Source organism: Seriola aureovittata, chromosome 8, assembly GCF_021018895.1.
Source record: "Seriola aureovittata isolate HTS-2021-v1 ecotype China chromosome 8, ASM2101889v1, whole genome shotgun sequence".
Lineage (NCBI taxonomy): Eukaryota > Metazoa > Chordata > Actinopteri > Carangiformes > Carangidae > Seriola > Seriola aureovittata.
Genome location: NC_079371.1, coordinates 11,454,861 through 11,469,923, shown reverse-complemented (window position 1 = coordinate 11,469,923; position 15,063 = coordinate 11,454,861). Strand labels below are relative to the sequence as shown.

At 39.4% G+C, this 15,063-nt stretch overlaps 1 protein-coding gene across 3 annotated transcripts in view; it reads right to left on the bottom strand.

The window, feature by feature from the left end:
- The window catches only part of drp2 (dystrophin related protein 2), a 148,739-nt gene that overhangs the window by 3,673 nt on the left and 130,003 nt on the right, over window positions 1-15,063 (bottom strand). For 2 of the 3 annotated variants that reach the window (XM_056382163.1, XM_056382162.1), the window contains exons 18-23: window positions 14,166-14,231; window positions 8,432-8,497; window positions 5,901-6,047; window positions 3,677-3,929; window positions 451-568; window positions 232-318 (exon numbers count right to left, since the gene is read on the bottom strand). In XM_056382163.1, coding sequence (XP_056238138.1) covers window positions 232-318; window positions 451-568; window positions 3,677-3,929; window positions 5,901-6,047; window positions 8,432-8,497; window positions 14,166-14,231 — 737 coding nt within the window. The remainder of the gene's footprint in view (window positions 1-231; window positions 319-450; window positions 569-3,676; window positions 3,930-5,900; window positions 6,048-8,431; window positions 8,498-14,165; window positions 14,232-15,063) is intronic. The other variant, XM_056382164.1, reaches the window with a different exon arrangement.

The window sequence follows — 15,063 nt, the reverse complement described above, 5'->3', positions numbered from 1 at the left end:
CACTGACGCTCTCTTTCTCTCTGTGCTACTGTCTCTGTCTCTCTTAATCTTACTCCTCCTCTCTGCCATTTAATCTCCCCGCCCATCCCTCTGACAATCGACCCGCAGCAGTTCATATTTGCTCTCCTCTTCATCTCTCACTCTCCCGCGGGTGATGGAGGAGCAGAGAGTCTATCTCTGAAGCGAGAGGTTCTACAGCGTCAAAGATCCACTCAGCTGAGAAAAACTCACCCGGTTCTGAAGGAAAGACGTTTCTCAGCTGCTCAATGACCTCCTGCAGCTGCAGCACCGTGTCCTGCTCGTGCTCCATATCATCTCCTGACACACACACACACACACGGACAAAATGTTACACCTCTATGAATGAATAAGGATGGGAGGGCAGGGGAGGGTGCATGGTTTCACATTCAACGTGCATGCATTCGTCACTGTCTGCAGTCTGTTGCTGACCTGCTGCTTCCGTGTCAGTGGTCTCTCTGCTGGCTGGCTCCCCATGGTGACCGCCTCCAGACACAGGAGAAGACAGTGTTGACGGTTCTGATCCGTTGGCCTCCGAATCATCTTTGGGCTGTTTTTTTTTTTTTCAGGAAAGACTGATTATCATTCAATCCAAATTACTGCTTATATCCATCATGTTTCAGACCTCAGAGGCATTTAGCCTTTCACATAGTTATGGATGTGATGTTAATGGCACTCTGCCAGCAGTCCTCAATTGGCATCTCTCTGCAGAATTATTAAAAATAAAAAAAATTTAAAAAATGGAAATTTTGTCCAACAGCTGTTACACAAAACTGTCAGGTTACTGTGATTTGTGCTTTGATAGAGATAAAAAAGACTGAATTGCTCAGCGGCACTGGTGAAAACACATTAACAGAGGTGAGGGGGAGATCTCAAATCACAATCAAAGATGCATAATGTAACCCTTGACGATATTAGATGCTACCACCATCTTTTGTATTGTTTTTAGCAACACTCTAGTAATACTCAAGAGGTGAGTAAGTTCAGTAGCTGAAGTGAAACTGAGATGTCTGCTGAGATTGGGAGGTATTCATACACACACCTCCACAGACTACAAAGGCAGATTCCACAGATTTTATTTTTGGAGGAAATGAAACTGTGATATTGGTCCAGAGAGAAAATGATTATATGAATTTGAATAGCATTTTTTGTTTGCCCATGTATATACCTTCTCTTTCTCTACAACCACCCCTCCACTGCTACACACTCCTTTCCCCTCATTCTGAATTTCCAAGTCTTAAACTTAAAGAAGAAGCAGCCTGTTCCCTTCTCAATGTCTCTCTCCTGGTGTCACTCATTCCCTTTGCTTTTTCTTTGTTCTGTGCACCTACTGCTAACAATTTACACTTTCTTATTATAGTAACCCAGTAACTGTGTGTCAGCTCCCACTCTTCTATCCATCGTTTTCTCACACCTTTCCTTTAGTCTGTGGTAAATCCTTTTATATTACACTCCACAGTGTCTTGAGGCTTATCCTCCTTCTTATCTCCTTCAATACTGTATTTCCTTTTGTCCTCCCACTGCTGGTATTTCTATCTTAACTTATATCTTCAAAGTTCAAATTTGACATATTCAGAGAAGTTGCCTTTTTGCCATTTTTTTCCCATGTACCTTGTATGTCTTTTTGTACGTTAGAGAATGTAAGAATACATGTGTACTGTGCTACCTGATGTATACACTGTGAAGTATACAAAGTTTAAAAACATTGAACCTGTGCCTCTGTGCCCTTTATTCAAACTGCAGCTACAGTCACATGTTAGAAATACTGCTGATACAGTTAACCAGAGCCCATCAACAGAACAGAACAGAACTGTTAATGGACTCAGTACTCAGATGCTCTACTTAAAAAATACTTATACTTGTCTTTAATGTACAGTTAATTCATATCAAACTGTAGAGTATCAATTCCAGGAATGAAAGACTGTGAGAAAGATATGTCTCAAAAACGTAACGTAACGTAATTTAACGTAAATCGGGACACAGTTTGGACCAATGCCAAGGCCTCACATGACCCCCTCCCTGCGCCAATCATCAAATCATTCATTTTAAGTTTTGTCATAGGACCTGTCTCATGGGTTTATCTCCCCACCCTTATTTTTCATCTGCTGACCTGGAACACAAGGCATCTTCAGAACTCACGATATGGGACTGCCCAAAAGTACAAGAAACTGGCAGCAAACTGGCAGGAAACTCTACGCTCCCTCTCCACTTTGACAAATAGCAAATGTTCCAGTGGATTCAGCCCTTCAGCTCCTTAATTCAGAGTTTCTACTTCCAGTAAAGGCATGTAAGATATGGCTGACAGGTATGTGAGCAGCCAAGAGGCTGAGTGCCGAATATCTTCACAGACTTTTGACGTTAAAACAGCGACTCAACAGTCTTCTGGATGCTACGTTTTAGGAACTATCAGCTGCTCCGATAAAGCTGCCACTTCTACCGCTGTTGGTTCATGGGAAAGACTTCCCTCTGCCTGCTTTTAAGCTACTCCTTTGACCCATCACTGTGAATGGCAACTTTTCTTTGACTGTTGTTTTTTTGAAGACTTATTATTCTAAAATCTTTACTCTATATCTCATGCATGGCAGGGTCTGGGGGATGGAAGGGGATTTTCTTCTGATTTTTCTTGTTTCTGAGCAAAGCAAATTTCTTCTTTTGTTCATTGATTGTCGATCAATAAAGACTGAATATCAAAAAACCCTGATATAAAACGATAACGAAAAAAACGAAAATACAAAATTAAAAACACAAGAAAAAGCACTATTACGGGCAAAATACTCAGTTCACTCCTCGAGTGTTATATCATTACAAATATTTGTTCACCATTATAGATGTATTTATATAAGCAGCATATTATGTTTGTAGCTGGTTAAGGTGGAGCTATTTTTTATTTTCTTGAGTTAATCAATCTAAAGCAAAATTATTTGTAACACTTTAATTTATAGGTCCTAATCATTTCCAATTAATTTCCTAGGAAATCTCATGGAAATAACGATTATAAGGAAAATACCGCGCGGTCAGTGGGTACACATCCAGTTATTTCCAAATGCTAAGATGGCATAACCTTGAGACTCTTCACTGCAGGTCAGCTAAACATGAGAAAATATTACATTTGTTATAATTAACCTACCGTATATGAGGAGTTAAGTTTCTAATGATAAATTAATAATGAATGAATATTTACTCTGGTTTAAATGAAGCAGTTCTCTCCAGGTAATACCTCTGGAATAAAAAACTGAACCTCAATAATAAACTGAACACAACTAGCTGAGTTGAGTTTCAGACTTTCGTCTCTAATTTCATTGTAATTGGTACCAAATTATAAAGTTATTTCCAGGAAACTTTCAGGAAATTATTGAGAAATTATAAGAGAATAACAAATAAAGTATTTCCCAAATCATCATAATTTAGAGGATGATCACAGGTTTTGTATGCGAAATGTGAAACTACAAACTAACAGCTGTCAAATAAATATAATATATTATACATATACTACATAATATTTCCCTCTGAGATTAGAAGCAGAAATACTCAAGAAAAGTGCAAATACCTGAAAAATGTACTTTAGAGATGTATTTACATTGCAGCACAACTCTCTCCATAACAACCCATCATCATCATCATCATCATCATCATCATCATGCCTCTCACAGAAGTGTACCTGTAGCAGTAGCTCCCTGAGCCTGCACAGCTGGGACTCCAGCTGTTTGTTGTGGTCCTCCAGGATCTGCATACGGGTCTCCAGGCGTGTCTTGTGTTGGCGGAGGACCCGTGCCTCAGCCAGGAGCTCCTCATCCTGCTGCCCTCCTGCTGTGGGTGAACCCGGGCCACCCTCTCCAGCCTCAGTCAGCATGGGAACTGACGCTGCTTCTTCGTGCTTCCACTTGAGCCGCCTGTACTCGCCCTGCAGCACCCTGAGGACCCACAGTGGAGGACAGATGGAGGGAAAACAGTCAGGCCCACAAGCTGGCAAAGCATGCAAAATATAAACACACAACTAGAGATATTTGTCCAGCTTCTCCCTGACACAAACAGAAATGCACCAATGTATAATAATCTGACATGTCGAGTTACATGATTTGAACAAATTTGCCTCGCCTAAACACCAACACATAAAAAAAATGCAGTAAGGGGCTAATGTTCACATTTTACCACATGGAGCGCAATTATCTTCATTTTGAATATAAGCTGCTCTAAATCACTTCCTCCCATCTCTTACGTGTGACACTTAAACCATTTACTGATTGCACGCTGTGCTGTGACGCATTACTACAGGTGCTGTAATCTATATGAGTGCTAGAAAACCATGGTGCAGAACATGCTGGTCTATTTAAGTGCCAAATTAGCTGTAAAATTCTGTTTTCTTGATATTGGATTTATGTCCTCATTGTTTGTGTTTCCACAGACTCCAATGTCATATGTGTAAAATTAATAATAACTGTTGAATTACCTTCTTTTTTAATTTTTTTTTTATTAATATCCAGACACAAACTGGGTGACAGTGACAAAATACAGATATTTTATGAATTAAATGAGTTTACATAAACAAATGTCTATTTCTTTTGTTTGTTAAAATTCACTTACAGAGAAGTATACGATATGTTATCCTACAAGGTGACATTATGTTATCAGTCAATAAGACCCAGAGAGGTCAGATTCCCTGTTAGACCTCTTATGAACAAACTCCAATAAGAAAGCATCATCACGGGCATAAAGCAGAAGGAGAAAGAACCATCCATTCTATTTAACCCTGTTTTAAAGCAGAATATCTGAGACCAAACACAAAGTGATGCGTAAAGTAAAGTCATGAAGTATCAGGCTGATAAAATAGTGTTAAATATATATATTTTAACCTGTTAAAGAGGCCCCAAGTCTCAAGGACCGCAAGAAGAAGATTAGGATTAAAGGTGTGTGATTTCTGGAATTGATTTATTGTTCAGGTATGAGGCACATGAAAGCAACAGGAGATCATAAACAATGCTACAGCGGCTGCTGTAGTCATAAATAAGGACAACAAGGCACAATGCAGTCTCCTAACAGTAGGCATTCTTTGTAGAAAAACTGAACTGGGTCAAGGTTTCAGACACCCAGAGGGCACAAGTGTGTGTGTGTATGTGACTGTGTGTCTAGAGAGGTCACAACCGAACTGAAGACAAATTATTTATATGAATCATTCGCATAAAGACTGCCTCTAGTAACCAATTAAGTGAAAAGGGAAAATGAATTTGCTTCATTTATGGAAAATATCTGAGCCTCTTAGCTACGACGACAAAATAAATTCAAATTCACGTACTCACATCTAAACCAATGTGTTTCAGAGATACACTTCTATCACAGCTGTTCCTCCATAATGGACTCTTTCTCTCCCTTCTGCAGGACATCTATAAACTCTCAAACCGATGCAAAGCATACAAGTGTTCCCATTTTGCCCTCATGATTTAACAGGCTTTATTGTCAGGTGTGCACACAGAAAAGTTTGTTGTGTTTTCTCAAGGCTGTTAAAAAGGATTTAGAGTGTGAAAGTGTTTACTCTCTTCAGGAGTTCTGCAAATGGCAGCAGACATACCAAAAAGGGTGTAATTCCTACAGACAAACTATGCTGCTGGTAAGCTTTCGAGATGAAAATCACCACTGCTACAAGCCTTTTCCCAAACCTTCATTTGAACCTCCTTTAAATTTATGAGGAAATCATATGATGAAATCAACTCCAACACAGTCCTCAATGCTTAAAAGAACTGCACGTTTTACAGTGTTGTGGAGTTGTAGTTCAGAACGATTTATTGTGTGTAAAAACAAACATACAGTAAGGAATCCACCATCCAAACAAATAAGGTAAGGAAATGAGCTCCAGACTCAATGCATTTTTTTTTTTCCTGACTACAGACCTGTTCTCATTCTCCAGACGGGCCAGGGTGCGTTGGAGCTGCTCCTTGTCCTGGTGCTCCAGGTGAGCCAGCAGCATGTGCTGTCCGCACGGTGAGTCATGGTCCAGGGCTGGGCTGGAGTGACGCAGGAGGTACTGATCTTCATCCCTGAGTCCCCCACACAGGAGACAACACACTGAGCCACCAGCACACAGCCACCAGCAGCACAAAGCAGAGCGGCATGGGAGAGCAGACGGGCCAGAACAAGGCAAGGCAAGTGGGACGAAGAAAGGTATTACAGGACGAGACAGTGAAACAAGACAAGGCATGGTCGGACAGGACACCGTGACAAAGGCATTGCACTGTGCCAGGTTCACAGTCCAAAAATTAAATGTTCTTCAATAAACGTGGCTCACCACACCATTAAAAACCCACTCACATTTATTAAAAATGGAGGGTGGATCTTAAGCTACAAAACAATTTAATTCTCAAAACATTGAACACTTTATTGATAATGGAAAAAAATACTTAATGTGCAGATCTATGATAGCAGCCCTATGGCTGTAAAACAATAAATGCATCTATAAATGTTTGGCAATTACTTTATTGGAAAGACAGCTGCTTGTCAATTTTTATATGTTGTAATAATGCCTTGGGCTATGAAGCAAACGACTTCATCGAGCCAAAGTTAAAAGCAAGTTAAAGGCTTTGTATTGTAATGTCATATTATACGTCACAGAAATATTTATAGGCCTAGTTTAAATTGACTGGTTATGTATAAGAGATGGCCAGATCTATTAATTTACCTCGTTTACCTTTTAGAAAATTATACCTATACATATAATTATACATACATATATATATATATATATATATATATACACATATAAAACATTTTTTGATGATGATGATGATATTATAAAAATGTATCTGCTATTACAATCAGATTAATATACTTCATGGCTGAAAATGTTGCATTTTTCATCGTTGCATGATGCAATATTGCCATAAATACCTTAGCTACCTTAGTAGAGAAATAGACTCTAGTTTGATCATTTGATTATAAAAATAAATATTTACAACACACTTTAAATAATGCAGTATGGAATTCAAACAGTTACTTTTACTTAAATTATGTGCATAGCATATATCTATCATTACACTGAAGGTTCAGCTGAACTATGTATCTAAGGGTTCAATTTTTTTCATTTTCATTAGCTGGCAATAAGGAGCAACAGTGAACTCAGAACAATGCATGCAGGTGGTGCATGAAGGCTGCTCACACAGGCCGTGCGGTTCAGAACAGAAGACAGTTTGATGCCAGCCAAACACCAGCTGGAGGCACAGATAGCACAGCAGCAAGTACGGAGCCATGCAGCAGGAAAAACAGAGAGGCAACGACAGACAGACGGCTGGTTCACAGGAATAAGAACAACAACACACAAGGGCACAAGAGAAGAAAACAACACCGCTACACATAACAGGTAGAAGTGAAGCGTCATGCATACAAACTCTTTCTAAGGCGGAGAATTACATGCAAACACAGATGCAAATACTATATGTAGGTGCACTGACATGCACACATTTTTGTGGTAAAGCTCCACCCAAGCAACACATAGATAGATAGATATATACAGATACATGCACATGGAAACAAAGACATCCGGAGCAGACTTGACAAGCACAGATGTCAGTAGTAAAAAGCATTGCACTAGTTTTGTCTTAGCCTAAAACTAGCTTTTAATGTGGTGTCAATCACAGCTTTCTCTCAGAACAGACACATAAAACACGCCTGTAAAGGAATAATGAGCACACTTCACAATAAACACTCACACCTGGAGCCCTAAAAGACCTGATAACACTTTGCACAGACATGCCGGGCATGCTGATGCTACCTTGACTCTAAAATGTGATAAAAAAGGAAAACCATCTCTGAGAAGGAGGAAACGGTTGACAACCCACACAGATGTCAACAAAATAAGACACAGACATACACAAATTCATGATCTCATACAACCCTGGACCACTCCCTCTACCTGTTACTTTGAGGACTCACCTCACTGGCTGCCTCATTCACATCAAACATGCCTATTTCTCCCACTGCTGTAACCTCGTCACCTGCCACTCACCCAGCTTCTATGAATACACACACACATACACACACACACACACACACACACACACACACACACACACACACACACACACACACACACACACACACACACACACACACACACACACACACACACACACACACACACACACCTTTCTCTCCTTAGCGGGGGCTTTGTGTATCTACCCAAAGCCACAGACTTTAATCACAGCAGGCATGTGCATGATGAAGGGGGGCTGTGTGCACGCTGCTCACTGTGGGTCATTTTCCTTATGTGGCTGATTATTTATGTGATTACCCAATCTTACCCTAACATCCATGAACAAGCCTGAGCACACAGAGGAAAGGGTGCACACAAAACACACATATATAATCTCCATGAAAGGCTGCGGTTGTAATGAGGGGGTTCGTAGTGTGGGGGCGGCAGAATACTCACAGACTTTCATCAGGAGACAGACTATCCGTGAAGAATGAACAATTCTGGCTCTCCATTTCTGCCAGTCTGTATAAAATAAACACACACACACGCACCAAGGCAAGTATGTGACAAACAAACACACATGTATACAATCAGACACACAAAAGAGAAATACAGCAGAGAGAATGAGTCAGAGCAAATCAAAGAAAAAAGTAACTATTATATTATCACACACTGGAAAAACAATCAGAACAGTTTAGCCTTTAAGTAGTATGGATAAGACCTCTGGACTTTTAGTATTGTGGACAGCAGCTGAGCAGCAATCTGTCCAGAAACATCTGACTGACAAGACTGCAGAGTGGCAGAAATTCCAATTGCCATAGAGCATGAACTATAAAAATGTCCGCAAGGAGGGAGGATAAAATCCTGATAAAATACTGTACACTGTCTACCAGCATGCAGGCAATAAAAAAAAAAAAAAAAAAAAAAAAAAAAAAAAAAAAAGCCTTTTAAAAATTCGTTGCTGTCCAGCACCACGGACAGAAACTATGGTGTGAGTGTGAGTGTGTGGCTTTTCAGGACCAAGGACAGCGCCTCTAGTTCTGCATTATGTCTTGCTGACTGTCAGAGGACAGTTGCACTGTACATGCTGCTCTGTAAGCTGTTTCACTGTAACACCAACTCAAATGTGCTGTGGTACGGGGAAAACTTTTTAAGCGTGTTAAAAAATACAGGGTGCTTCTAGTGTCTTGTGTTTGATGGCAAAAATAAGAAAAAAAAATCACAGCTAGAACAATCGCACTGCTGTGTAAGAATAAGAAAATAAGAAAAAACAACAAAAACTGGACTCATGTATAAATGTAGCATATAGTATGCTACATAATAAAAGTTAGGTAAATATTTTAAAGTCTATCTTAATATAATACTCCCATGTCCATATGTACATTAAAGTTTTAGAGTTTTTGGTCACTGTTATCATTCCTTCTGTCAAAAGTAGAGCCTGATTTTTCAGTCGGACGATTTTTCAGTCGGACGATTTTATCGGCCAATATTGGCCTATCACAGATATATCGGTATCAGCGCATATATTCTCCGATATGCGCTGATATGAATACTTTTAACAAGAAGCAATAATGCAGTGGAAATCCTCAGATCAAGTCAAGTTATATAGGCAGCATTTTATGTATATTTGATTCTTTGTTTTCATTCAAGTTATATATATATATTTTTTTTTTTATTATTATATTTTTTTAATCATTTAATTAATTCCCAGTGGGGTTTACAGTTTCTGTGCACTGATGTCATTTTGGACAATAAAGTTTATTGTTAAACTGTAAAATATCATGCTTTCATTACATATCTTTTTCACAAGTGTTTATATAAATATATGTCAGCCAATATATTGATATCAGAATTTTTTTACTCCCTAATATCGGTATTGGCATTATATGCAGAATAAGGTTCGCATGAGGTTTCAACATCTGAGGTAGACATATCAGGTGGATAACTTTCAATATGTCTTTTTAGTGCCAAATTACGGTACTGCTGAACCCAACAACAACAACAACAACATATATTTTGGCTGGTACAAAATCAAGTACTTGCAACTGCTGTTCTGCATTAGAGTGGGCAGATTACCCAGTTATTTGCACTTGGCTCATTTTGGTGTGCAGCTGCAATTTTTTGGGTGTTTCCTGGAAATAATCTATTAAACTACAAACCCGTCTGGGGACTGCCCGCCTTCCCTAACACATTCAAAATGATCATTAGTTGTGTGTTTGTTTGTGTTCATTACTGCCCAGATCACCATTCCGAACTAATTTATTACAGAAGCATCATTAGCAACAGTAGCCTCAATAGCCCACAATGCAGTCATGAAGCTTGTTTTAAAACGGCTCTTTTTCTTGACGTCCCTCTGCATCACTATCACCTTCGCCTCCTCCACCTACATACAGCATCCACCTGAATGCAACAAGGCCACCCTCTCTGGCACCTGTTAAAAGGTTATGAGGGAAGACATGATCTTAAGGAGATGGAGGCTGAGTGAAGTTAATTCATCACAAGCAGTCCACTGAATATCATGTTAATGATATGTAACAGTATTAGATGATCAAACAGTGAGTTTCTCCTTCAAATAAGGTAATTAACTAGTGCAGAGAATCAACCCACTGATGCTAATGTGCTACGAGCCTTGTGGCTGCCCACATACATACATACATACATACATACATACATACATATATAGAAACACATGCGTGTGCCACATGAAAGCAGTCTTAAATCTTCACAGCAGCATTCCCGGTACACACAAAACATACAGACACACTCCATGTCGCATCATTTTTTGCGAAGTGTCGTCAGCTGAAATAGTGAGGGATAGGGGGAGGAGGAGGGGTGAGTGATGTAGAGGGCTGTCAGGGACATTCACATTACATCCTATTTCTCTTCAGTGTCCAATGAGACCATAACACTGAGAAATTCAGGATTCATCCATGTCCTGTTACAAGAGCCCCGGCCTGTGAACCTGACCGCTCGTAATTCAATCTGCGACACTACTCATCAGAAAGCACTCCACAAACCTAGAGCCGCAGTCAGGTACAAATGAGAGAGGAAATGGCAGACAGTAATAGGAAATAGTCGTGTGTGGGTGTCTTGTGCATATATGTGTGTTTATCTTCTTGGATGAATGTAAATGGATGTGAGAGGAAATGAGAAACGGGAGAGAGAGGAGAAATCCTAACAGAGCTCTGAGAGGTTTTTTATTATCTTCTTCTCATCCATCCTCTCAAAGATGTTGAAGCAGTGCTGATGATGAAAGGAATGAACTCTACTCATGCATCAATATTGAGGGAGGGGCGAGGGATACAGAGAGAGAGAGAGAGAGAGAGAGAGAGAGAGAGAGATGGAGGAAGGGACAGATGCTGTCTCTGTGTTTGACATGCCTACAAATCGGGCTTTCCTAACCCCAAACATCAAATACTTTATCTCCTTTTAAGATGAGTGGAGACTATTTTATTGCTACGGATAAACACGCATACCCCTCATTGGCTGAAGGGCACTTTGACACAAACGTGCACACACAAACACACTCAGAGAGACTCCCACACAAACACCTATCTAATATGTCATCCCAGGAAAAAGAATTTCAGACACTGACCTGCCAGCGATGACATTCAGTGTTTTGATATCGGCTTGACTTTCCATTAGTGTTCAAAGTGAGCAGTGAGTTATGATTAATGCGGGGAGTGAATTCAAATGAGAAATGCTACTTCTCTTTTTATATCCTTTATTAACTGACAGCAGAAGGAAGAAAGAAAGAAAGAACGAATGAAAGAAAGGAAGAAAGAAAGAAAGAAAGAAAGAAAGAAAGAAAGAAAGAAAGAAAGAAAGAAAAAAAGAAATGATTTAAGTCCATTCTGCAGATAAAATAGTCACCATTGCCATAATAAGGACTGTCTACTCGTATTATGATGGTGCTCAGATCATGCTGGAAAATAAGGAATGTGCTCACACTGTTCTATTTTTTTTTCTTGTGTCTAAATGTGCTGCTGATTCTCATTCATTTTAAGCCTGTATGATTTCTTTATAGTCACTGAGCCAACGCAATCAACGACACATGAAAGTGGGACTAAATAACAAAAACACGGTACAATATACATGTTAAATGCATTTTGGATAAAGGCACATTTATACAGCAATCATGTTCGCTCAGCCTTTTATCTTTTTGCTTTTCATTCACCCATTCATAGTCACAGACAATGGCAAACTATCATGCAAGACACTGGCCTAGCCATCAGTAGCCGTTGGGGTTTATTGTCTTGCTCAAGGACCAACTGACATGAGGAATCAGGGATCGATCCACCAGCTGCAAACACAGTTAATGAATGTTTGATAACACAGTATAAGAGAGCTGTAGTCATTTGTTTCTTTCTACCATAAATACTCACTGGAGCAGCAAATGTGAACTAATCCGCCACTGAAAATACACACATTACTCCTGTTTGAGTAAAGTGTGCTAAAAATTACAGTACCCAGATTTTTAAAAATAAAAATAAATATTCCTCACCTGTTTTTTGTTTTTTTAAGATGTACAAGTTCATTAAGAAAGAATGGGCTTGAGAAGTCACAAAGTATCTGAGAGAAGAACTAACACATTGTTGGATTTTAATGGAATTTGTTGGCATTAAGGAAAAATATAAAATATCCTTTAAGTCTGCTTGTGAATGATTTTACATGTTTGTAAACAGTTAATAAAAGCTTAAACTAACTGTTCGTATCAAAAAATATTACCAGCATTATAACCTTATAAAACTGCTTATAAATGTGTTCAGAATTCATAGAGAAATACCATAATAAGAATACGACAATGCTATGTTATCAAGCATTTGTTATCTCTATATGGTGCTTCCAAAAGATAGATATGGAGTGTTATCATTCTGGGACACTGAAAGCATAGCCCAGTGATTATAGGTTATTTTCTCAAATAAAGGCCCTTACTAATTTCTTCTTATGCAGAAAAAACAGAGCTTCCTGGCATGCAAAGAGATGAGAGGCTTGCTATGAGTGAAGTAGATACAGTGGACATTTAAAAAAAAAAACAAAAAAAAAAAAACAACCTTTTTCTGACATTCTCATTCAAGGTAAACAAAATTTCTCAGTGAATGTGTCTCATTTTTACCGAATTATAACGTTGTTCCGTGACCACCTTTCCACTTCTGTTCTTCTGGTTGATTTGAATGAGGGCTTTTGGATCAGTGTATTATGCTGGTTAAGATTTTTCTGAGCGACTCAAGAGCTAATTGTACTGCAATTGGCAACAAATGATAAAATGTAAGAAGATGTAAAAAAAACAGATATCAAAGAAGGGAGGAGAATAAAGGGCTAGAAGAGAGAGAGAGAGACAGAGAAAGACGGAAAAATAAATGTGTGGGTGGGAGACAATAGAAGAGAGGGATCAGAGATAAGAATTAAAAGAGAAAAGGCAAACAGAAAAACAGAGGAAAGGCAAAAAAAAAAAAAAAAAAGGAGCGATAAGAGGGGTAAAGAGGACAATTGTGCCTGCTCTCTTGTTGGTGTGTGTTCCCTCTGTTTTGGCAGGATGTAAAGCAGTTGTGTGTAAAAGCCTTAGGGAAGTAATACACAATGGCACACTTACCAGCACGCACGCACACACATAGTACCATGCACACTCTGCAGCTCTGTGGGCAGGGCCGCCAGGAGTGTGGGAGTCCAGTGCTGCGCCCTGTTTATAACCTGTCAGACAGACACTAATCCACACCGACAGCTCCCAGGTGACCAATGGGCTCACTGCCCTAACAAGTGACAAGCCGCTAGGCATGTTGAACCCTGCTGACCTCCCCAGACACACACACACACACACACACACACACACACACACACACACACACACACACACACACACACACACACAAAAACCACAAACTGCTCTGCTTGTGTGTGCCAGCATGTGTTTGGGTGGAGAATAAGAGTGAGGGAAACTGCTGGGCAGTACAGTCTCTACCCTGTTTGGAGTACAGTGCACCACGCAGCCAAATCAATACTTCAATCAGTGTGTGGTGGAGACTAAGGGGTGAGGGAGCAGACAAAGTAGGGGAAGGAGAAGAATTGGAAGCAGGGGTGGAGTGAGCATAAATAAGGGGGGGGGGGGGTTGATTTGGAAAGAGGAAAGTGAAAGAGGGAAAGAATTTGTTGTAATTATTTGATATATAGCACAGTGCAGTGAGCCACGTACCTGCTGGCATAATGCTCAATCCGGCTGTGTGTGTCTGCATGGGGTAGCTTGGGTGAGGAGCAAGGCCTGGGAACAAAAGAGAACAATGTCAATACTTCAGCAAAGGCATTTTTAACACTCAAACTGCAAATGTGAATGCGTGGCTGTAGAAAATATTTTTATTATCCAGAGGAAGAGGTCTTATTGCCAATGTGAAAAACTCTTTTGTTAGGATGGAGAAAAAAAAACTCAGATTCAATGTATTTCACAGCAAAGGAAAGTAAGGAATGTAGATTCAAGAAAGCGATGTACTTTACTTTAGTATTTCCATTTTATGCCAATTTAGACCTCTACAATATTTCAGACGAATATTGTATTTCTTACTTCATTTATCTCATATGACTGAAGTTAGTTATTTTGCAGATTTTACACATAAAACATATGTTGGTCATAAATATCTGATGTAATTTCACTGATTAAATCCCTGGTTCCCAACATTTTTGGCCTGTGACCCTTCACAGTGAAGAAGCTAATTTCAGAAGCAGTGTGATTCCAAACGGAAAGATTTGAAGATACGTCTGTGTGAGTTGAAAAAGTTTCAGTTTGAGCGAAAAGTCAACACGTATCCCAGGGCTTTATCAATCTGCGATATGAACATACAGAGATGAGAGGAAAAGGGGGAGAAGCTGGAGAGAAATTACAGAGTTTCTGGCAACACAAACATACAGGCTCACTCAAACAGACACAGTCAGTACATCCATTTCTAACTTGATAACACCGATACTTTCGGTGCTATTTGGGGTGAATAAACACAAATTCATTTTGAATACACCTTTATCACAGATGTTCAACCAAAAGTGATGTTCCCTTCTCAGGTTGTTTAATTTAATAAAATATCCAATAATTCTCACAAACAAAC